The sequence below is a fragment of the Chamaea fasciata genome, unplaced genomic scaffold (assembly GCF_029207755.1).
Source record: "Chamaea fasciata isolate MVZ Bird 193981 ecotype frontalis unplaced genomic scaffold, bChaFas1.0.hap1 SCAF_13, whole genome shotgun sequence".
In the NCBI taxonomy this organism is placed as follows: domain Eukaryota; kingdom Metazoa; phylum Chordata; class Aves; order Passeriformes; family Sylviidae; genus Chamaea; species Chamaea fasciata.
In genome coordinates this window covers 8,054,082-8,079,973 of record NW_027094098.1, presented here as the reverse complement: position 1 = coordinate 8,079,973, position 25,892 = coordinate 8,054,082, and the positions used below count along the sequence as shown (strand labels likewise).

Genomic DNA, 25,892 nt, shown 5'->3' with positions numbered 1-25,892 from the left:
TGATTTTCAGCAAATCTTGAAATAGTTACTGGAAATGAGCAAAGTATGTTAAAAATGGTTGAGTTTAAGTGTCTGTAGGGTTACTGTTAATTAGATAGAGAAAAATCTTCCTTTGGGTTTCTTAATTTGTATCAGGGTACTTTTTCTGTGTCTTGAAAAACTGTTTTTTTGATATCTCAAAATATAATACATGTAAACTGCAAGTTACTGATAGTTAGCAAGTGGCTGATTTCTGATTAGATCTGGAACCTTCACATCTTATTGCAAGCACTGTAGGGTAATAACAAAATTGAAGCTAAGTAAACTGGTTGTGGTCTCTGAGGAAACTATTCATGGCTTGTTTTGAACTTTATAGTCAAGATATCAATCACTTTTGAATACAGGAAATACATTACTGAAGTGAATATCTTTCCACATCTATCACAAAACTAAACATAACCATATCAGTATAGCTCTTGAATGAAGTTCCTGTACTGTGTTACTCTTACCAAGTATTTCAAACCTTGATCTTATGATTTTGAAATCTAGAGAAATCTTGCATTGACTTTAATACCAATAACTCAGTCATCCTCTTCTTCTGGAGGTTTTTTTTTTAAAATAAGTACTATATAATGCAAACAAATTTAATTCTGTCTTTTCTTAAAATGATTCTCAACTTTTCCATTTTGCAATTCTTTCCCTTGTTAGGAAAGAATAATAGAGCGTCTGAAGGAGCAAAGGGATCGAGATGACAGAGAAAGACTTGAAGAAATTGAGTCTTATAAAAAAGAAAACAAGGACCTGAAGGAGAAAGTTAATGCTTTACAAGCTGAACTGACAGAAAAAGAGGTCAGTCTTTTCTAAAAAACTCTGCTCTTCTATGTCATTATGATGAAAGAAAGTGCATTAGGATTACTCTTGAATCGTGTCAAGTACTGAAATTCTGCCACTTCAGTGTTCAGCTTCAGAACTGCTGTTTTCTTAAGTGTTCTTCACAGTCCTCGTTTGTACACAAAATATTGCTTCAGTTTTTATGTAGTTGGGCATCATAGTCTCTACTTTGTCCTTTACCTAAGCTTCCACTAGGCTCAAATATTCCATTGCTGCTCCTGTTTTTGTTTGTTAGAGAAATAGTTTCCAGTGTGTTTGTATCTCCAGATATGACACGAGCTCGTCTGTATGATGAATGTTTGTGTTTCACTGCATGCCAGCTCCCGTGGTTCCAGTTGTATGCACAAAATGGTGTCTTTTGCTATCAATGCTTGTCTTTGAGTCAACTCTTTCTGGGGGAGGGGGAACAGGATCCAAGTGATTGCTGAGTTGGCGATGAGTTAGTGTCCTGGTGACTAGGAATTAACATTTTACTCTTGGTCATTTTCCAGTCTAGTTTAATCGATCTCAAAGAACATGCATCTTCATTGGCATCAGCAGGGCTGAAAAGAGACTCCAAACTTAAGTCTTTAGAAATAGCCATAGAACAAAAGAAAGAAGAGTGTAGTAAGTTGGAAGCACAGTTGAAAAAGGTAAGTTCCATCTTAAACAAACAGCAAAACAAAAATGAGCATCCCATACCCTCATTTTGAAATGATGAGTTTATTTACTCTTCTGGAGTAAATCTAGAATCTACCCATCCTATGCTGTTTGCTGGTGCTTGCATCAAATATTGCGTTTCCTCAAGAGGTTTTTCCCAAAGCCACTAGTGAGCCTCAGAAATTGTCCTGAGTGCCTCTGTGAGAGAATTCTGAGAAGCTTCAACAAATAGATGAGAGCAGGACATTGGAGGGAAAAGGGCAGAAAGAAATCATCAAACCAGCAATTTATATGTATGTGAATTAACTCCACTTCTAGAGGTAAACTTAAATGTTTGCAGGATGAGAAAAAAATTAAAGGCTTGTCCAAGAAATGCTGGAATTCCCAATCAAAAAAAAAAAAAAAATCAGCATCCAAAATGAAAACTCTAGCTAGGTTTTATTTTGATGTATTTTTGGCTTTGTTGGTGAACACATTTGTGATAATTAAGCAAAATAATCAAAAGCTTGTATCAGCTGGCAATTCAGTATTTCTATTCGGCAAGAAGTGGAAGCAAGCATTTAAAGGAAAACGTACAAACCCTGTATTTTACTACATGGTTTTACTTAAATTGCTGCAATAAACTAGATTTTGCTTAAATGACTTGCAAGTGTTTTGATACCTTTGTTTCTTTGACCTTTCTCTGTGTTGTTCAGTAATGTCTGCTCTCACTGTTCTCATTGTGTATTTGATGGGGTCAGGCATTACGTCTGCCTTCTGCAATTTATGACTAAGTGTACATCAAGTGTTTTTTGGTTTTTTTTTTAAATTATTGGTATAGTTTTTCATTTTCTGGTAAATAATATTTGTTCTGTGAATGTTATCACTGTTAGCATAATATTCTGACACTCTTTTTACCCAGGTTGAGTAGTATCCTGCTCAGTGATTAAGCATTGTTTCAATAGCCTGACCTGTGAAGAAGGTATTGCAAAGTATAAAGGATACCAGAGTGTAAACCTTATACTTGTATTCTTTCTTAATTCAGAGTGAATATGTGCAATCAGGTGCCTGCATTAGATCTTTAGTTGAAAGGAAGGGAAGCTTTTTTCAATAAACATATACAAATGGAAACACAAATAATTTAAATGTCCTATAGCTTAAAAATGCTATTGATGGCAGAATTAAAATCTCCAAAGAGAAGGTTTCTCTGGAAGTCATTTTAGTTCACTTCAGTTTGTTAGAATGTATGTTTGTTTACTTTGCACTCCACTACAACAGATACTTCATTACAATCTGAAATATCTTTTTTTCTTAATTTAAAAAATATAGTTCAAAGAACCCTGAAAACACAGATCACTTAAAAAACCCTCATCAAAATCCTCTTGAAGGGCTTGAAATACTAAGTCAATCGTTTATGACTATACATTAAACACATCATACAGTCATGGAAAAACAAGCACTTATAAAAGTCAGAGAGTGGCTGGGATGTCTTTTGTATAAACAGGGAGCATGTTTCTTGTGGATAAATACAAACAATTATTGAATGAAGGTTGAAAACATAATAGTTTTATTATATCATAAATACAGCATAAAGCCCCAATGGAAATTCACCCGCCATTTGTAGGAGACCAGGTATTTCCACAATAAAATGTAGTTACAACCTTCTTTCTGGGCATGCTTAATTGAACACAAACAGTGACTGTTAATGACAGTAGGCTCCACACAGTCATTTTCAATTCACATTTTCTTTAATGAAATACTTTATGTTCAAACCTGAAAATACCCTGTGTTAAAAGTAATTGGTCCCCAGAAATATACCTGCACCGTGTTCTCACTGCTCAGGAAACAGAGTGAAAGGGAAACCTGGTTCTCTCCTGCACATGTCTGGGTCAGAGGAGGAGGGGACAGGGACAGGGTTGTAAATGAGCCCACGTGCCCCCGGAGTGTGCTCACATTGTAGCATCAGCCACTGCAGGAGCAGACGGGTCTGGCACAGTTTACATCTCCCTTTCAAAACCCACTCCAAGGGGCTTTCTCCTTGAAAAAATTCCAAGTAGCTTACACAGTACTCCTCTCTAAAAATATCATAGAGGAGGTACTTCGTTATGCTGCTGTAAAATAATTATAGTTCAATGTTGATTTATATGTTTTAACAAGTTAAACTAAGAAATATGAAGATAGTGCTCTGTGCACGCTTGCTGGGAGTTAGCTTTGCGTGAGTACTAATGGTGGCGAGTGCTATGTCTAAAGGACAATGTGCACAAGGGGCAAGTCCAAACTAAAACTGTAAATAAAAAACCACCAAAACAACTTCTAGAGTTTCTCCCCCACAACTTTCCCTGCTTTCTGTTCTTTGCAGACAATAAGATTCATTTATTGATAATAAAGATGGATTTTATTGGATCTGATTAGGTCCAAATATTTTTTCAGTACTGGATTTCTTGCATTTTGGCAAGAAAAAATATGCTTATCCTAAACCCATGATTTACACAGTAGGCACATTTCTAAAATAATGAAGAGGCTATTTGTGCAAAGTAATTATTCATGTGACTGTGCTATATTTTGGTATAAAAAGTAATTTTTAAAATTATATACATGCTTATTGAGCCCTTTGCGACAAATATTATGGATTGAAATTCATAACAAAATTAAAAGAAACATTCTAAATACCAGAGAATGGTCAATGCTTTCCCCCCCCCAAATTCCACAGATTTTTGTTGACTTTGTATCGCTACTTTTGAAAGAACAGCAGGAATTACTTAATAGGTAGCGAAGTGTTTTATATATATGTGTGTATATATAATCTTTATTATCCACTCTAGAATTTCCTCCTTTTTTTGTTTTTCATGATCTTAAATTTACTTGCTTACTGACATATCTGTAGTTGCTAAAGTACTATTTGCCAGGCTATACTGTTCAAAAGTCATTCTGCATAGAAAATTCAGTATTGTATTAAACAAAGGGAAAGTAATAAATTTAATGATACTATTTAATTAATCTTTTATTATTACTGTCTTTGAAGCTTTGGTGATAAATTGCAGCCTCAGCCAAAACCACTTCTCGTGATTCATTGCTTGAGACCAGCACTTAATGTATCATCAAAAGTGGACATCTCTCTTTATTTCATGGGTTATTTAACTTGAGAAAGGGAAAGTAACACAAACCTTAAATTTCTTACTCCAGCTATTCTTTTTTAGAAACCAAACTCAACATTTATGTTTCCCCAGTGCCTCTCACTTTCACCAAGGAATGTTTAGAATCTTAAATTTCTACTTTTTTTTTTCTTTCTTTTTTTTTTTTTTAAATGACAAGTTCTTCTGTGCAAATGCATTGGTTTTGTTGAGCTAATGCTGTTTTCCTGGATCTTTCCTTCTTTTCCTGTCTGTGCTTCACTCCCTACCAACTTTGCAATGTAGCAAGCTGAGCAGTTGTTCAATCAGATGTACAATCCAGTAAGTTCATTTTTAAAATGCCCGCTGTAACATATGGAAGCATGAGGATCCATTCCTTTACTGTGTTGTGCTCTTCCTCTGTGGAGCTTTGCAGAACACTCCTGATGCTCACTATGCAGTATCCATTATATCCAAATAAATGAACTTTGTGGACTTGAAGGCCATTTTAAGAATCTGAAATGAATTAAATAGGTACATACTGTGTCTCTGAGAAAACAAACGTCCTTTAGGTCCTCAACTTCTCCACTTGAAAATGCATGCAGAATTTCTTTTCCTTTTGTGATTCCTCCTTGTGCAGTACTTTATTCGATCCTTCAAACTTATTTAACTTCTAATTTATTCAGTTTATCTTCAGTGACTGAGTTAATTAGATGAATAATAATACCGAGGAAATGACTGGCAGTAATTTCACAAGTCCATGTGACTACAATAGATCGGTTCTACTCATGAAAGGGTAAAACTGGATATATATGTAAATGTATACATTTAGCATATATACATTATTAACATGGAAAATTTGTATTTACGAGAAGAAAATGCTGAATTATAAAATGATAAATGCAAAAGACAGTTTTTGCAAAAGCACAATATTGCTTTGGCTTGTTTAGCATTAATATTCTCACCAATGCCTGCTTTAATTGCACAATATCTCTTTTGACTTTACTCCTTTTTCAATTTGAGGAAGAGCAGCAACAAACATTTTCTCTGCAGAGAGGAGTTTCCATCTTTTTTGCCTGAGCCTGTTACATTTTATCTGCTGTGAGCATCACAGGACAGAAGAATGATGTAACTGTAAGAGCAATTTAAAAGCGATAGTTTACATAGTAATCCTAGTCAAAATCACTATGTAATTGGGATAGTGTATATATAGAAGAACTGGGTTTGTAGCTTAAGTAATGTGATACTACACATTAGAGGAGGAATTGCCATTGCTGGAGTCAATGGGAACTTTGCCATGACTGGATCTGTGGACCAGGATCCCAGCTTTGGAATCTATTATGGTTTGGTTTTGTAGTTCTAACCATGTAATGGATATGTCACGACTTTTGTATGGGAAAAGAGAGTCCCACAGAATGTGCTGTATTTACATTTACATTACTGGTTACCTGTGTTTAGAATTTAGTCAGAAATTGTAGCACAATAGCATAAAACCTGGTGTTATCACCTCTACTCTCTGGCACAGTGCTGGAGAAAGTGCTTGTCCCTTTCACTGATACACCCCTTTTTTCTGTATCATCCTGGGCCACTTTTGTGGTAGTTATGTTTCTATTCATACTATTTGCGCTGCTCCTGTGTGTATCTTTTCAGACTGGAGTCTTTTTACTGTTAGTTTTTAGCTTGGTTTTCATAAATGCTGGCCATCACTAGCTCAATATTAGTGATTCTGCAGTATAAGAATTCATTTGTTACTTCCTAATCTGTTTGTGTGCAGTATTCCAAAGTCAGCCCTTTTCTTGACTGTTTTTTCTTGCCTTTACGTGGTTAAATTTCCAAAGGGACAGCCTGTTGGAGGTTGCAAAACAATGGATGCAAGATCCTTTTCTTTTGGCACCAGGCAGCAATCATATTATACCCACAGAATGATTTTTAAAAAGAAACTTCTCTTGCTCATCTTCTTTCTTCTCCTACATATATGAGAATAAGTTGTAAATAGAATTAGAAATACATTTCTTCATGCTTTAAAGGTGAACTTTTTGAAATACCAAGTGAGATTTTGTGAAAAATTGATTATAAGAAATTACATTATTGCCTTTGTGCTGGTGAACCTTTTTCTGAATATGGAAGGCTAAATTTTCCAAGATCTTCTTTCAGAGAAATGTTAGATTAAAATTTAAAGTACTTGTAGAATGCCCTGTAAATTACTTAGAGCAGTTGCTAAAGTTAAATGAAAACCTCCTGAGTTTTAAGGGGACAAGAAACTTCATGTGAGAGCAATCTTTTTTCCCATTTATTTTTGAAAGTAGTAAAATTTGAAGGATCTTACAAAGTAATATGTTGCATGTAAATTCTGCTGTTCCTTTTCTTTTTTTTTTTTTTAATTTTAAGTACCCACTTGATTTCTGTGTATGTTCATGTCTGAAGCTTTAAAAATGAAATACTCATCTATCCATCCATTTCTGTTATGCAGAATAATACATGCATGACTGTACCATAAGACTTTAATAGCCTAAATAATTCATGTTGCATGTCTGTGCCACACTGTTATGATGTTTCTGTAGGAAATTTGTGGTTTACATAAGGAAACGTTACTTTTCTTCTAAAGCGTTTGCAGTGCTTATGAAGCAAAGATCAGAACAGATGTATAATTAATGTAAAAATTTGTGAAATTCTAATGAGAGAGTGATGTGCTATTTTTACTCAGTTGTAAAAATAACGTAGAACATCGCTGTTGTAATATTGGGAGAAAAAGCATCATAAAGTGAGCGGGTTAGTTTTAAATTAAGCTAATCTGCCCACACAAGGGTTATCATTTGCAGATACAGATTTAAGAAAGCTGAAAGATACAGATAGACCAGTCCCTCTTACCCATAAAAGCCCTATAGAAATAGAAAATGTGTTTTCCAAGGTAATGGAGAACTTAGGGAGTAAACAGGGGACAGAAATTAACCAGAAAAAGGAGAGACCAGCAGAAGTAGGCAGAGACTATCTGATTCGCATGATAACCATGCAGCTTCTCTCTAGAACTGATCCAACTGTTCAGCCTACAGCCTAAAAAAAGCCAAAGAAATCTGGCCTGTCCTGGCAGGAGCAGGGTCAATATCAACTGAGCTGCCTTTTTACTCCTTTGGGCCTACTGTTTGACCTCAAAAGTCAAGTTCCATCTGTCAGAAAATCACCCCTGATCTGTACACAACAAATTCAAAAAGGTGCCTAGTTCAGATCCAAACACATCTTTCAAAGCCATAAAATAAAATGGGGCCTTAAAAGTAATTCTGTGCCTTTGTTCTGGCAGTGTCAGATGGATTCTGTTTTGCTCTTTTCTAGTATCAGCAGCTTTGTTTACAATGTGAGGATTCTCTTAAAGGGAATTGCAGCTTAAAGAACCACCTGCAGAAAGCACTTTGTAAAAATAGTTTTTTGTTCTTTCTCTCCCTTTTAAACTAACTTACCTTTACTTCTTCATTTGGGCAATACCCTTGTAGAAATCTGGCTCCCGCCAATAGTCCAAAAAAGATTCTCTAAGTGCTTTAAAAAGTAGAGGCAATCAGCTGAATTGCTAGTTTGCAATACTGTTTTTTTTTTCTTTTTTTCTTTTTTTCTTTTTTTTTTTTAAATAAGAATAACCTTGTAGTAACTGAATGCTTGCATTGTTTTATATGTGACATTGGATGGATGCTTAATCACATTTAATCATACCTTAGAAGTTCCACTTCATGTTGGGGAGATGCAGTGACCCAGTTTGTGCTGCAGAATTTTCCAAAAGCACATCCCACAAATATGGAATAGCATGAGTACCACAGAAAACACAGGAGCTGAAAACAATTTTGCAACTTCATGTTGATATCCTTAACATGCTGTTGAGCAAAGATTTAAAGGGCTAAACTGAGGAATATATCTACTATTTCAGGTGATGATTTGCTTATCAGCTGTGCAGTAGATAATTTTTTCAGTACATTTCTCAGTTGCTGTGTGACAGGAGTACTCCATGGTAGTAGAACATTTGGCACCTCTGCATTGCTGATGCTATCATGTTCTTGCCCAGTTATGCACTCTCCTTGTGGAAAGTGCAATGTGGCAATGAGACATAAAAAAAAGAGACAGGCTTCTCTCTCTCATCTTCATTGCTTCTTGCCCTGGGATAATAGGTACATGGGAAAAAGAGTTTGGGCTATAGCTGAGACTTACTTTATGGTAGAGTGAAGACTGGTTAGAGGAAGGAAGGCGGGTTTTTTTCCTCTCTGTGAGACAGCAAGGCTTATATGTAATTAATTGTGTACTAAAGTAAAGGAAAAGGACAGAAAGTGACAAGGGGTTACATGAAAGAGCAATAGCCTTTCGAGAGGAACTGTGAAATTCTGGATTTACCTTTGGGAGAGGAGGAGAAATCTGAAGAATAGGGAACAATATGCTTTTTGCATAAATTTCTTTAGTATCTTGAAGGTGGAAGTTGGGTTTTATTTGTTTTTCTAGGGTGAAATTACTGATGGAATTAATTTATTCCTTGCAAAATTACATAACGATAAAAAGGGGTATAATATCACTGACGGACAATCAAAGTGTTTTCTCAGATAATTGGCCTTGAGTCTTAGTATTACATTGACTTCAAAAATTACAAAGCTAGTTGAAAGTAAATTTCTTCATACAATTAACAACCAGTATAAATGAAATCCAAGTTTATTATTAAGGAAGATTATGAGCCTGAAAAGGAATCTGTTGCTGGCATCTCACTCAAACTTAGGATACAAAATCAAGATGCTCTTGGATGTTACCTTGAAGCAAGTTCTAGGTTTAAAAAGTCCTGCATCTGCATGGAATTCAGGACTGGAGCATGTATCAAAGCACAGATTTTGAAGAGCAAGGTCAGTAGGTTTTTTAGGCTCCTCATGTCATTCCCTTCTTTTGTTGATGAAATATTTCTTCTGAATAAAAACCTCTGAGTGGGATAAATAACACTTCAAATCTGCTATGTTTTTCTTATTATCCTCATGCTTAAATGATATGTTACATGCAAACCTCCTAAGTTTCTTCTGTACTAATTTCATTTTTTTGGTTGTGTTTGTAGTAAACTCAGACTTGTTCTTCATTTATACAGAAAATGTTAACCATTGCAAAGAATATGGACCTTTTAGTGTCTGTAGTTTATATTAATTCTTTCCCAAACATGCATGCGTCATTTTGATCTGCATTTCTTTCATTGCTTGCTTGCATTGTCCATTCCCTGAAATTAAGAATAAGTAAGTCCACGTCTTCTCGGTGTACTAAGATAGTTGGAGGAGCTTCAGTTCTAAATGTCATGAATTTCTGTAAAAATCCTGTATGTTACCTGAATTTTCTATGTTTAATGTGCACTGCCTTAAACTACTTGTTTTTTCCTTGCCTGCTCTTTCAAGATGCCAATTAGGAATAATGGGAAGCAAGGGGTAGGCTAAGCATTGCAGTGCATCGTTGTTTCCATCTGTCTGTGATTATTCCAGCCAACAGTTTAAAGCACTCGGTGCCAGGTCATGCTCCCATTGAAGTTAATTGGGTTTTTGCCATGAGGTTTGATGGGAGCCGGACTGGGCTCTGCACTGTTGTTGTTTTCATTGCGTCCTCTCTTGTCTGTGAAACTGCCACCCATCCATGCATGTGTTTGCCAGGTTTGTGCTGTTTTCACCAATGGGCTTGTCCCTCTGATGTTTCAGGTTAAGTATTAATGATAAGATAAAAAGGATTACTGGGTAAGATGTCTGCTGAAAACAGCTTCTTAGTTTATTGGTTTGTCTTAAAATCACTTCTGCATTAAAAACAATTTCTTTATTTTAAATGCTTTGTATGAAACTGCAATTGAGACATCTGGTGATACAGATATATACAATATATACATATGTATCTGTATTTGTATATTTATACATGGACAAAGTGTGTATGTTTATATCTAGGGAAGAGGACATGGTTTGTTAAGAGATTGTCTATATATTCAGAACACACTGAGCTTAACATGAGTTTAGTGAATTCCAAGGTGAGTTCTTCTAAAATTTGAAAAAGTGCCTTTAAAATGGGGTCACTTTAATATGTAAAAAACCCCCTTATTTAGTTTCCTCCCTTTTCAGGATGATAGAATTTGACTATGTAGTTATTTTCATTTCTTTTTATAATGCATTTATAGAAAAGCATCATCAGACAGGAATACCCATAATCCTTTTTAATGAAAACTTGAACTCCAAGACTGAAGGAGTAAAGCTCTTAAAGCTATTTAAGTTATTGTCATCCTTATCTTTTTTGAAATATTGATTCTGAAGGCTCATGAAGCTGAAGAGGAGGCACGGATGAACCCAGAATTTGCGGACAGAATGAAACAGCTTGACAAAGAGGCATCGTACTATAGAGAAGAATGTGGCAAAGCTCAGGCTGAGGTTGACAGACTTCTAGAAATACTCAAGGAAGTAGAGAATGAGAAGAATGACAAAGATAAGAAAATTGCTGAGTTAGAAAGGTAATTTTTGTATTATTTGTCTGAAATTGAGTAGCATTTTTGCTTACTTGATCTTCATTTCAGAAACAGAGACATTAAAATCAGAGTATTTTTTAAAGAGAATGTTTGTTATGCTTTATAAAAGAACAAAAAAGGGCTACTTGAGAACTACATCTCCTGCTGGCTGACTTTGGAAAAATTTAAGGTTTCCATTTTCTAATACTCTTAATAAAACAAGCATATATGGGAAAAGTCACGTGCAATTTACAGGCACAACAACCCCCACCCCAGAAAACCCTGTCGGGAAACAAGCCTGTCTTTTAGTAACTGGTGAATCAGACCTGTCCCCACATGTTTCTTCAAGTGTGAACACCATCCGTCATTCTCAGAGGTCCTGAAAAGTATTGGTAAGTATTTCTAACCTGTCTCATGACTATTGAGTAATAATTGTAACTATTTCTCAGTGTTCCCATAATCTTTGTTTGCTTCAAAAGAATATTTTCTGATGTTGACCAGGCAGTGATTGTCTTGTGTCTGGGAAGGTTGTAGAGGCTTTCCATAATGGAGAGAGGAGGGATTTGGGATTTGTCTCATGCCCTTTGTAAATTAAATAGATCTTGGAACCTTCTCCCTTATGGTGTCCTGCTACTTATTTGACTGATCTGTTTTCTTTGTTCTCTTCCTTTAATTAGACACTCCTGCTTGAAAGAAGGAAGGATTTCTGTGTTTTCAAATAATTTATAAAATTGTTTGCTTGTGATGAAGTCAGAAGAAAACTGTTTCATGGTTCCAAAAAAGAAGTTAAAGTGATTTTATTTTTGTGATCATTGCTATAGTTCCAGTCAAGACAAAGCATCCATTAGGGAGCATTATCATGAGAGAGAGGAACACGTCAGAAATGTTGGTTACCTTGGGGGGCAGAAAACAGCTAGCATGGAAAGAAGGATGTGTAGTGCACCTTTTACTGAGGATGACTTAACCTTCACAGCTACCTGCTGCCAAAACTTGTTAGTCTTTGCAGATGTTTGGTGAAGTTTAGTAATGGTTAAATGTCATGAGACTGGAGACCTGAAATTCAAAGTGAGAGAAGATCCGTATTTAAAATAGAACTGATTATTTACATAAGGATAACTTCAATTGACAGTTGTCTCTCACCACATCAGAGTTTGGAATACTCAATTGTTTGCATCTCTTCCAATGTGTAAAGGAGGTCCCAGAGGAAGTGAGTAATTAAGAGTGGTCACTCTGTGCACTGTGCCTGTGAGCTCTGCCTACTCTCTCCAAAATGCTAAAGCAGCATATTGGAAAAGACACCACATTTAGGGGTTTTGTGTGGATGGAGAAAGTGCTGCCTTTTCCATGCAGTGGTGCAGGGGCACCTTCAGGTCCAGTCACTAGGTGTGACCACCAGGTGTAAACAGCAACTGATCCCCTCCTTGCACTGTAAAACTGAATTATTGTGTGACACCAGACTCAACAGTAGGCACAGCAATCTTCTGTTCAAGAGGGTAATCTTAAGTCCTTTATTAGATAGCAATCATGAACGTGTTGAATATTAAAATGACAAAATTAAAAGATGATCATGATGAAGTACTGAAGCTTGTGATCTCAAATTTCTGGAAGTGTTAATTTAATTTAAATAGTTTATGTAAAAAAGGATAAAGAATTGATAGAGAGCAGTAAATTAATTTGAATTGAGAATTATTGATTACAAAACAATTACAAAGATACAAGGAACTAAGGGGTGCAGAGATAGTGGTACAGCATTGTCAGCATACAATCTGTTCTTATTGCCTGAGAATCCTGTACTGGGTGATGCAACGGAGAGAATTTTCTATTTTTATATTCATTTTCCTTTCAAATTTGTTCTGCTCTTAGCAGTGAAGTTTTGTAACACCAATTTCTAATCTGTTAGTGTTGATGAGGGTGTTGACCCTGAAATAACTTTTCAGAAAATAATGTGGTACTGCTGAGCGAGCAGACATCTGAAGAGGATGTACTATAGTTACAATGTGATGGAGTGGTTAAACTTTGCTGTGGACCTTGAGCATATATTTGACATTTCCTCAAACTTCAGATGCAAGGGCATCTCCGAGGTCCTGTAGGAAAATGAATGTGATGTTAAAATGCATTTATTCATTCATAACTTGCTGGGATCCATGCTCACTGCTATGCCAACATCTTTACATTGCAAGATAATTGCAACAACATAAATTTTCAAAATATATCGACATAAATTTCTGAGGAAGTGATAATCTAGACTATCACAAGTTGTGGTAACCTCTCAATATTTATTATATTCATATATAAATTCTTCAACATAATGAAGTGTGCTTGTATAAATAAGTTTGAAAAGTAAAAATGGTTGTAATAAAGTTATAATTTACAAATTCAAACAAAAGTTAGAACAAGATGATGAATACTAATGTTCTACTAGTATTGACACACTAAGTGTCAAATACTCAGGGGTAGAAACATCTGCTTTGAGATACGGGCAGTTAAATTTATAAGTGCGTGCTTGGCAGATGAACATTATTAATAATTATGAAGAAGTCTTCATATGAATGGTAATTCTTTTGGTTTTAATGTGATTTTCTTGGCTCAGAAACTGTCACACTCCTGAGCATCATCACTTTAGATTAATATTTCTGCTCCTATAAAATCATGTTGGTCTGTTTCTTAAATTACTCTCTCTATATTAACTTTGTATTTTACAGTTCCTTGTTTCTACACAGGAGAACCTACTCCTTCTTCTATACTAAAACTATTTGACAACTTTTATGACAATTTTCACAATTTATCTGTTTCTAATTAAAATAAGTTTAAAATTAAATGCAAGATATTACATTTAACGTATAGTGTGCTTTTGTTAAACTTAGCCTGCTGTTTTTCTTTGGTTTTCTTGATGAAGGAAATGTGCTTCAGGGTTTTTTGGTTTTTATTTTCATGGGGTTTTTTGTAAAGTAAATGAAACTGGATAAGGTAGTGATCAGCTCAAGTTTTAATGCAAAGAGCCTCACCAAGGAGAGAGGGCTTCAGCTAAAACAGAGCTGTCAGGATTGAAGGAGTATATTGTTTAAAGCTTTAATTAATGGTGTTAGTATGAGAAGTACTTTTATGAAATGTGAGAGAGAGTTTGAATCACAAAATGAAGTGAAATACAACGGCATAAAAATGCATGTTTGTGAAGTTAGGACCAGTAAGGCTGCCTGATATAACCTAAGGATAATCCTTGATACAGTTCAGGAAAAGAAAGATTGGGTGAATTTGCTTATGGCTGTGTCATTATGAGTGATCTAAATAATGAAACAGAGATCAAAATAATGAGGAGTGAAGCCTGATAATGTCAGAATAAATATCTGCAGTAAGGATAGGAAGGTATTAATGTCATCAGCTGCTGGCAAGGCTCTGTGTGGAATGCTGCTGTGTACTTCTGATCAGTTGTATGCCAGGAAGTTGAATTAAAACTGGAAACAGGTGCAGAGAGGGCTGTTGAGAAGGAACGAAGTGCTTATGACACAAGAGGAGTCTAAGCAACAGTGGTTTATTTCTCTGGTAAAACATAGCTCTGTAGGGATGCGTGTTCTGTATAAATATGGGAAGGGGCAAGCACTGCAGGGGAAGAAGAGTGATTTCAGGAAAGGAGCACTGGCACAGAATTCAGTATGAATTATCCGTTGGTAAATTTAGACTGAAGAGAGAAAGAAAGGGATGACTACATGACGAGGATTGCAAAATCTTGGATCCTTTTTTCTCCAGTGGAATGCGAGATACTTGATCAATTGCTTGGCTAAGTGTAACTTCTCAGCAAAGATTGCAACAATGTGAAAGTCCATTTAAAAATATTATACTAGCTATGAGAAAAACCTTTGTTTGAAGGGTTTTTTTTTTTTTCATTATATACTTCTTGTATGCAGTTTGTATATACCACTATAGATGTGTATTCAAGCTCTTGGGGTATTCAGACTATAAGTAATTAATTTTGAATTGATTTGGATTTGAATTGTCTTGAAGGTAAGTCCACACAGCAGTGACAAGTCATTGCACAAGATATAAAACATCAGCATGTGGAATAATTGCATTTTAAAGAAAGTACTTTTATGGCTGTTGAATATGCTACTTTTCCTAAATGCATAAAATGCTGTGTGTCAGGGACAGATTTAAGGACTGGTCTAGCTGGGTGGGGATTGTTTTGGCCTTACTTATTTTAAAAGGGTGTGTTAGGTATTTTTTTAACAAATAAAGTTATCAAAAATCAGAGTATTTTCAGTGCTGAAGTATTAATTCTCTTCTTCATACTGAATTAAAAATTTGCTGTCAGCATTGGAATGGGCTGCATTTCCTGGGTGGGGTGGGGTGTCGAATCTTCATCCTTGATTATTAACTACAGTGCTTTGCGAACTTTAAATATCTTTGAACAAGTTGCCAAATTGTTTAGCTGCTTTGACTCCCATTGGAAGACTTGATGAATGAGGGTCACCAGCCTATGATAGTTCAAATGAAAGACTGTGCAATATAACAAGATGTTTGTGTGGCAGCAAATGCTACTAATATTCATGTAATTTATTTGTTCTGTTTGGTGTGTATATGAATTTGGAATTTGGATGGTTATAAATATGGATGTCTTTCCACTGTCCACCCATGACAAGCTTTTGTTTTAAAGCTTATTTTCTTCAGTGTACAGGAAGACTATAGCTCTGCAGAAATTTCATTTTAGCTCTTGCTTTTCCTTCCCTTCCCTTCCCTTCCCTTTTTTCTTTCTTTTTCTTTTTTTTTTTTTAAATAATCTGTTAATATAACATCTGCTTGTTATATTTTCAAAGAACTAATGTGTTCCTCCCTTTATTCTCTTTTGCTGTCTTCCTCCCTATCTGTTTTTCTCCAAACTGCTGCTTTCATCCCTACTTCAACCAGCTTGACTTCCAGGTCAGTATTTTCTGCTCTCCTACTTAATGCTCCTTCCACAATGAAGGTTCTCATTGATGCTTCCTTTATTTGGTTGTTTTGATTCCACATTATTAACTTCTGTTTGTATTTTGTTGTTTTTATTCTGCTTGTCCCTATTGTGAAGTTTTTGGTCATTTCATTTCTAGACCAGAAACTTTCCCCTAAATGAATCTTTTTCTTGAATGCCTATAAGAAAAAAATGTTCATTAACAACATATTCAATGCATATGTTGTTTTGTGTGAAGATTTTTTCTTTCAGTTTTGCTTACGTTATCTTTGTTTAGGGAGTTCAACATTCAAAATAACTTTTTAGTAGATAACCCAACCAAGCAGGTAATGAACAGGGACAATTGTATACAGAGAGATTTATACCTAAGATCAGAGACTTATTCTTAATACTTTGCCATTGCCCCTTCACTGCTTAAAACAGAATATGGGGAGTTGCAGTAGTTCACAAACTTTTAGCTGTTTTTGCTGGACCAGCACGTAACTGTAAAGGAGTTGTCTGTGTGTGTTTTTATGCTGTGTTTGTATATAAGCTCACCTAGCCATGTTCATGTTTTAAATTCTTTCAGGCTGTAGATTAGTTTAGCTGGCATTTGTCTTTACACACGGTTTCTGAGTAAACTTTTCAAGTATTACATGTCTTGTGGTGCTTGTTGGAAGTAAAAATTGATTAGTTGAAATTTTTTTCTCTTAGTGGGCCTTGATGTGCTTATGGGTGGCGGTAAATTGTAAGTTAGCAAGTCTTATAACATCTTAAAACGTGTATTTTCTCTTGGGACAGTTTTGGTCTCAGCCTCAAAAACAAGCACAATTCACATTTCACAGTTCAGACGTCTTCAGAGAAGTCTTCAAATTGCACAGCTCAACATGGTTCATTGCAAAAAGATTGACACAAGTTTCTTTTCCCCCCGATGTACTTTAGTGCATGTCACAATCACAAGTTACTTTTCCAGCTGAAAAGTTTTGTTTCTGAAATTTGAGGCTTATTGATTGCAGTACGGATTTGGATGAACCCTAAATTTATTGTCTGTCTTCTTCAAGCACATTTTTATGTGCTTGAAGGGATAGGTATTACACCCAGATTGTGAAAATACTTCAGCAATTTATTTTCAGAATCTTTCTTTCTTCCAGAAGTTAATTAAATGCATTATGGAGGTGGCCATGATGAAATTATTGTCTGAATGTGACCACTTTTCATTTCTATCAGAGCATACTCAACATTGATTGAAAATCTCTCTAGCTTAAGAGAGCCTAAAGAAAGGCATTATGCTTTGTGATTGTCATTATGGTTGATTTCACTGAAATTCGATGATTGGTATGCAGAAACATTTGTTCAGCAGTTGAAGGTGCAATTTCTGTTATGTTTTATTGACCTAAAAAACCAACTGACCTTGTTGAAGCAAACTGTCCTCGTAACCCTGCCAACTTGCATCCCTAGAGTCCCAGATAAGTTGTAGAGTATGATTAGAATTTGAGTTTTCTCAGCTTGAATCTTCATTAAGGTCAAAATTTAATTTAGGAAACAGGTCTATTAAGTTCCATAATTTCTGCTGGTCAGTATGTTCTTCACTGTCATTTTAGTCAACCATACTCCCATGGGGTTGTTATGGTTAGAAAAATGCTGCATCTGTTTTATGACGTGGTAGGCTATCGATACTGATGACAAACAAGAAAATCCAATACATTGGCATAATGCCCCCATGTGCACCTGCCTGTACAAGGTACAAATATTCAGAGTACAACCATCAGTACAGTGACATCCCCGCACCTTTAGGCTGCAGCAGGTTACATGCTCCCCAAACTTTTCTACCTGCAGCTAAGGAGGAGTTGGATATTTTTTCCATGTGAATTGTACTGACCAGTGCTAGGAAGTTTCCCACCAGCTCTGCTGTTGGCCTTCTGAATTGTTTCTGTGGGAGGCCAGAAATCAGTGAGATGTGCAAGGGAAGGTTCAGTGGAGTTTTAAATTTAACCTACAAGCCATCCACAGTTTTGTCAAATGTCAGTTTGATGGTTCCAAGGACAGAGTGATATGTTGTTCAAAGATAATTTCCCTGGAGAAATTGAGATAGTGTACCACTGAAAACTGAGAGAATCTGTGATATACATTACTCTTCTGAGGGTTTGGTTATTCTGAGTGAGAAACATAGTTGTCACGTTGGAAAACAGGCAGATTGCTGACATGTCATTCTCTTTTAGTCTGTTTGCTACATATGCAGAACCAATGTTTTAGCATTTAAACATTTTGAGATGATATTTAAATTTGTCTGATTTTATGTGTGGTTTTAAACTTTTGTAAATTTCATTTTTTAAGAAATAGTAAAGTAGAAAGTTCATATCTTTGGTACTCTAAGGGAAAAAAGGGGAAAATATTATATTACAAAATAAGCAGAAATCATAGTGATGAACAATAATAAGATACAAACAGGGCCCTGGGGCAAGATTTCCCTTTCAGTTTGCTGAAAGCCATGCAAACATTAAAATAGAAAGGACTTATTTAAAGAGGGAAGGATATTTTGTAATTTCTCAGTGATTTGCCTTTTTTGAGATTTGATTGGGAGGGTCAATACTCTGTAAAGTAAATGGTTTTGCAGAATGAAGTGGATATGAGGAGGAAAGAGCTCTACCTTGCTGAAGGAAAAATATCAACTTTGGATTTGGTTGGTTGTGACACCAACAACTCTGTGTTGGGAAAGAGAGAACAGAAGGAGCTGTTACTCTTCCCTGTCGTGATTACTGGTTTAAGACATCAGTATTTCTTGTGCTTCTCCAGACCTCCTGCCTCCACTAGTTTTCCTCAGGGGCAAGAACCAGGGAGCAGATTTCTTTACCTCTTAAACCTGTGCATAAAGTAGCCCCAGAGCCCTCCCTGGGGAGCTTGGTGACTGCCCGGGCTCAGTGCTGTCAGGATTCCCTGTGCATGGTGGAGGGATGTGTGAGTGAAGAATCATTGTGAGATAGCACAGCTTGCCCTCAAAAAGCTGTGACTGAAAAGAGACAGGGACACTAAATTTAGGAATTGGGCTGTTGGTGGAACTGCTCCTTCCACTCCTTTGTTTGCTTTCACAATGCAGGAGCATCATGCCTGGGCAACATGATGGTGCTCTGATCTGAATTTATAATAAGGGGAAGTTTGTACATCTAAACAAGAATCGTAAAAAGTGTGCCTGATTTATTTGGAGGTCTGAAGAGGTTACTGCAAAAGTATGGAAAGCATGGTTTATGTAATGGATGATGATTGCTGAATGGATCCTGAGAACTTCTAGGGTGAGCCAGGAGTTGCAGTCAAAAGATTTGATCCAGAAGAAATTTGCAATGAAACATGGAGTGCTGCAGAGGAGATGTGATCCTGATTGCTGTCAGGCTGAGCTGGACATGCTGTGGAGCAGTTGGATGCGGAGAAAAACTGGAAAGAGTCAGGAGGTGGTGGAGCTTTTTTTTCCTGTTTGTTTCTTTGTTTGTTTGTGTGGAGATGCTTTGTTAATTTGGTATTTTAAAGAAAACAGCTTTCCTGGACTACAGCTGGGAAGGACCTGATGGGGTAGTTGCAGTAGCAGGGCTGCAACTTCTTGGTTGCAAATTTCAGGCAACAAACTATTTCCAGTAACTGGTTACAGCTATTGCTAATGGTCTCAATTATAAAAATAGCTGAGCAAGCAATTGCCGTATTAAATCAGATCAAATATCCTTCTCATCTAGAGTGCTGTCATCAGCAGTGACTTTTTTTAAAGAAGAACATCAGAGGAAAATGCACGACAATCCTGGGTGTAGGAGAAGGATGTGTGACAGATGAGTCTTGTGGTCCGAATTTCACACATGTTCATGTAAAGTGTCACCCAGCAGGAATGTGCTGAGGAAGACAGCAGTGCACTGCGCTGGGTCGGAGTTTCTGTGCTCGCTCTGCGGATCTGCCTTGAAACAAAGTGACATGAACCATAGTTTGGAACAGGATTTTAGTACGTCTCTTTCATTCATGCATTATCCTCATGTGGATATTTCTAGCATCTCTCCAGGGCTTTGGAGGGAACTGTGTCAGACTAAACACTTCTTAAATAAAGATTTTGGAAAACTTCCCAGAGTGTGTGTGTTAGGTAAACCCTTCCTCCCACATTTTTGCCTCTGAGGTGAGAAATGTTTCAGTGATTTCTGTGACGCTTGCTTTATTTCTACCAGGCAGAGTTCTCAGTTGTCCCAGGACAGTAATATTCTTTTGTGGTGCATTAGAGGCAAAATAATTGTGTCACTGAAAAATTGTCATAATGTGAGTTAAGAAACCTGACCCAGCCTTTAGGCAATTGAAATGATGAGATTTTAAAGCTGGAGGAGTATAAGGGGATGGGAAGAAGGGTTTTTTTGAGAGCTACAGGTCTCTGTGGGCTACAAGCCTGCTCCTTTGGGTGAAACTGAAATAGTTATGTAACCTGTCAGTAATAGGAGCTGGGAATGTAATGAAAACGTTGAATATACTAAAATTCATTTATCTTAGCTGCTAATTCTGGGAATGATGACCTTTTTGAATTCAACTGGAGAATTAGGGATATAGGAATTAATTTTTTTTTTTTAGATATTTTTAAATTTTAATTTTGCTTGGTTTGTATTTTTTTTTTTTTGTCCCATGCTTCTGTTGGTCATTTTGTTTCCAGTTCTTTCTGTCAAAGAGATGTGGAGAGAACACACGGGTGTTTCTCCCAGTTCAGATGAGCAGAATGAACTGTGATGTGGAGTTTGTCATAGTCTCAGCATCAGGTGAATGGCAGGAAGAAGAGCAAGCATTCTTCTTCAGTCAGAGATAATATTAATTTCTTGCAGTAGTATTTTCTCAGGCATGTGGAAAATAGTGCCCTTTATTACCTAAAGTCAGTCTGCCCAAGGTCAACCAGAATTTCCTGCCTCCAAATTCTCTTGCTCAAAAGGCACCAAAATTTTACTAATTTTCATAAGCTTTGTTCCTATGGGAAGGTCTTAATGTGCCATTAGCTTTCCTGGTAACAGGGGAGATCCAGCCGCAAGCTGATAACATTTTCCTGTCTCTCCAGGGGGCATCCACTCAAGCTTGCTTTCTCATCCCAAATGATAATAGATGTGCTAAGGAAGCTGAGCTACGTCCCTTTATGTCACTGTAGAACAGGGTTTTTTTAGTTACAAGATCTAATGGCACAATTGTAAAAATAAAATTTTGTGGGGTTATAGATTGTGTTGTCACACAGGTTAGGAGTTTAAGCAATTGTAAAGGGAGTTGAAGTCTTGCTCCTGCTCCTTTTCAGTGGGAAAGAGAGAGGGGAAAATGTGGTTCTTTTAAAGAGCAAAGGAAAAAAGAAGGAATAAGGTCTGCTAGATTTTCGGCTTTGGAATTATGAGGGCAAGAAGGGAAATGCTGAGACAGGATATATAGGTTTCTTTTTTTTCTATAGGACGACTATAGGTTAGTCAGATATGCAAATAAAGGAATTCCTTGAGATTTGGAATGAAGTATTCCTCCCAAAGTGATGTGGCCTTTGTGAAAACAGACATGGAAAAAATTCTTGATTTTGTTTGTTTGTTTTCTTTTGAGTATGTTTAACAAAAGCAAGGAATGCTTATTTATTTATTATTTATTTCTCCCTTAAGAAGTTTTCATTCAAAACACTTTCTTCCCCACTGCCTATGTAGTGGTCTGTATTAAACTGTGAGCTTTTTAAAGGGTCTTCAACTGTAGGAGTATTTCTGCTCTTAATGTTTAAATTTGATAGACAAATTAATTTCTTACTGGTTGGGATACTTGCTTTTGTTTATTCATTTAAGGTATTTAATTTGCTATCAGTGTGATAATTGTATTAGTTACCAAAAGAAAAATAAGCTAAGAATAAAGAGACACCAGATTTTAGATGATGTCTTGGACACTAACAAATCTTTAGATTATATAATCTTGATTGGGGAAAAAAAAACCCCAATGTGAAAGTTTTAAATGCAAATAGCACAGGAAGTCCCTGCTTCGTTTTTTTATTACCATATTATAAAACTTACAGTGACTATAGTCTTGCTTATTAAATCAGTTCCGCAGTCAAGCATGAGGACTTTCTTTTAGAAAAAATTGCTTTTGTTGGAGATTTTTTCTTTATTATATTAAAAAATCAGCCTGTCACAGGTAGAGAGTTTTTTTATCATGATGATATCTATTTTCTACAGCAAAATCCATCTCTGGGCTGTAAGTGAATAAGCAGTGTCCTTGTTTGTGTTAGGAATGTGTCTGTCAGTACCCCTCTTAATATCTCTTGTGGTGATTTTAGTCTCTTAAGAGTCCAACCCAGGACTTTAGATAGGTAGTAGCAAATGCATTTGTATTCCATGAAAATGCCAGAAACAATACTTAACTTGCTTATATCTTAATAAAATTCTAGCTTTTGGATTTCAATGAAATTAGACTTGAATTTTGAAGAATTACCCTTATGCTGGTTTAGGCATGACTCAGTGAAGCACCTGCATAGATTCTCAAGACAGTGAGAACTGAACTGCTTGGAATATTTCTACTGAGTCTTACTGAAGTAATGTAATTTGGAATGGACATTCACATGGTTGGGATTTACAGGATCAGGTCTTCTGCATGACTAGCTGCTGAGACCCAGAGTGCCTAGTAAAATGTTAAGATTTGTTTCATTGGTCACATACGTGAATTCTTTGTAGAAGTGTGGACTATTTATAAAGGAGAAAGAGTTACTAATTTCAAGTAATGATGATGATTCTACACAGTGCCTGCCTAGAATATTGGGTTATGTTTCTTTATTTAAAATTAGTGTATTATATTGAATTTTAAAACATATTTTTTAGAATTTCTTTTTTTATATAGATTACTGGCTTTGACTAAACCGTATTTCATAAAATAGATCTGGTTGGTTTGGGGTTGATATTTTTTTCTTGTTTCCCTGAAAACATTCTTTGCACTCTGATTTTTTTATCTTTTATTTGCTGAGGAGCACAGATTCTTAGCACACTGGAGAATTTTTTGATTGACTTGCAGACAGCTGGTCCCATTGCAATGCTGTTTAAAGTGATTAAAATTATTGCAGAGACATATTCCTTTAGAAAATGTTACAGATTTTGCTCATGGGAGTATTTTGCATGTCTGCATTTTTTGGATGCTTTGAGGGGAAAAAAACCCTTTATGAAATAGAGTAAGGGCTATACTAACATGTAGCGCTTATTTTTGGCTGACATTACCAGCTTTGTGGCCAAGGTACCCAGGTGGCTAATTAAAGCAGGGAATTTAATGAAATAGTGTGATTTTCTATAGCTATAAGAGATGAAAGCACTGGAGGTTAGACAACACACACTACTGTAAAATAAAGTCTGAATGCTACTCAGATACATGCAGAAACTCAGTGTTTAGTATTTGTCTTAAAAAGTTGAACTGGAGGAATTAAATGTCCAATAGTTAGACCTGCAAGATCAATTTGTGTGCTACTCCAGAACAAGAAAAAGCCACAAACATGGTTAAAGTGTAGTCATTACAATTACATTCATACCAGCAGAAAGTAAGTGGTGCTACTGTTTTGCTGTTTATCTTTCTGCTGGTCCAGGGTCTGGGTCCCCATCGGCCTGATGTCTGTTTGCTGCAAAGACATTTCAGTTAAAAGATTAAATAAGAATGAAAAGTGCATTTGAGGTAAGGGCATCTTGCTGTTTGCTCAGGAAGATTGATGGGCTCTAAGTCCTTTGGACTGGATGTCATAAGAGATAAAGCTAAAGGGTTGTTTGAGAATGTTTTGTCTTTTCCTGTCTTGCTTGGATCTGCGATACACGAAGTGTATCTAAATATTTAGCAGTCATAGATGACGGTTCTTCAGCAGCTGAGAAGTCTGTTGACTCCAGCACTGGCATTCTGAGGCCGCTTTTTTGGAAAAATTGTTGGATGCTGAGGAAAACAGAGGTCTAGGCATTGCTGTCATTTAGATACCTAATTTTAAGTCTAGTGCCTGGTTGAGGTGCAAATTAATTACTGTGAAGCATTCTGTGTATTGAGAAAGATTATAAAAAAATATTCCAGGTCAGAAAGATTCAGGAAGAGGCTGATTTTTATGGAGTAGCACATCTAAGGTGAATGAATATTCAGTTAAGAGCAATGGCTTAATCTAGGTATGACAAATTAATAAACTTAGTTTGATGAGTACTAAGGTAGCTTCTAGAAGAGTATGTTACTTTATATTATCTTTTTCTCTTCTTTAGGAGTGAGAGAATATCTAATGTACTAGAATAGTAAGATTTTACTTAGAATTTTTTCTTTTTTTTTAGTGTTTATCTCTTCTTTATTAAGTGTCAGTATTATTGGTATCTAGTATTTATGTGGCATGGGGTGTTTGCTGGATACTGCTTCTCTGATGTTGAACTATTAAAAGAGTTAGGAGATGCCTAGGATATCATTCTTTAATTTGTAACTGGAACAGAACTAATTTCCTTTTAAATTTTTTAAAAAACCTATTTTTATTTTAAACTATTTCAGATATGCTTATATTATATTCTATCTCTGTTTTCAAGACAGTTTAGTTTCACTCTGAATTCTATTTTGTTCCTAAGCTGCCAGATATTCTGTAACAGTTGCTGACTGCCTTTAACCATAGGAACACAAACAAATGTAAATTTGTTATCTGAAAAACTGTCATTAATCCCACTTTTTAATGTTTGGCCAGGATTAAGCATCTGTGCAGAATGTTAGTCATCTATGCTGCTTTTTTAGTCTGCTTTGTTTCTTAAATGTTTATGAACTCAGAACATAATTTCTTTAAGCCAAATATGGTGTTGGCGCTACTTCAGTGTACTATGGGCTTGAGTGCTTCAGAACTGGTTTGTAGCCTGGTTTTCCAGTTCTGTGAAGTTTGTAAAATCACAAATGCAGCAGAGTGGTGGGTTTTAACCAGCTTGGGATAACTGTAATGTCAGGCTCAGAGGTTAAAAAATTAACCTAAAAGAGAATAGATAAATAATAATAATAAAATAATAAAATTAGCCCTAAATTACAATAGATGCCCAGCTTCAAAATGAACTATAACAATGTGGAGAATAAGAGCTGTGGATTTCATCTTCCTGCTCTGGGGCAATTACGCTATCAGAAAATGTTCCGTTAGCAGAAAATGGTTAACTTGTGATGGTAAGAGGAATTCTACTGACCAGACCCCTGAAATAAACACTTCAGATTTTAAAGACATATGTCTTAAGCAGTAGTCTTTATTTTATTCTGTCGAATGAATTTTGTGGTCTTAGAGCTTTAAATTCAAGCAGTGTAGCGGAACAAATGAAATGAATTCCACATGATGAAGAGTATCACTGTGCATGTCAGTGTTGTTACTATGTGGATATTTTATCATATATCCTCGAAGGTCATGGCAGATGATAGTTTATGCTGATTGGGTACTGTTCCTGAATATTTTGCTATTTCTCATGCATATATTTTACTTTTTCCTAATCTTGTATTTTATTCAAAAGCATTTTATAAACAGAAAAGCACATGAAAACATACCAGAGCAAGCAACTCAAAAATTCTACTGGACCAATTCTACTGGATTTGAAATTTTCTATTAAAAAAACCAAAAAACTGGAGGGAAATATGTTTTTTTGTATTTATTGAACTCCCCCAGTACTTTTAGTGCAGGCCTAAAAGAAAACTCCTCAGCTAGGCTTTTTAGCTGTAGCATTTTCTTTTAATTTCCATAGATATGTAGCCAGTTGTGGAATAAAGAGAGTCTACGACAGAGTTTTCTTTTATTTCCTTCTCTTTAAGATTTTGCACATCACAGGCAGCAGATGTTTTTCCTTTGCAGCTTTACCGTGTTCTACTTTTCAGTGTGGCATTAGAGAGAAGCTGAAATGGGAAGTTGTGTGAGGGACGGGTGATGAAAGAAGCGGCTAGAGTTGGC

General features: G+C 35.9%; 1 protein-coding gene across 4 annotated transcripts in view; it reads left to right on the top strand.

The window, feature by feature from the left end:
- ERC2 (ELKS/RAB6-interacting/CAST family member 2) overlaps positions 1-25,892 on the top strand; it is a 421,289-nt gene that overhangs the window by 151,361 nt on the left and 244,036 nt on the right. For all 4 annotated transcript variants that reach the window (XM_066195344.1, XM_066195345.1, XM_066195346.1 and 1 more), the window contains exons 9-12: positions 688-828; positions 1,362-1,502; positions 4,905-4,940; positions 10,883-11,076. In XM_066195344.1, the coding sequence (XP_066051441.1) occupies positions 688-828; positions 1,362-1,502; positions 4,905-4,940; positions 10,883-11,076 (512 nt within the window). The remainder of the gene's footprint in view (positions 1-687; positions 829-1,361; positions 1,503-4,904; positions 4,941-10,882; positions 11,077-25,892) is intronic.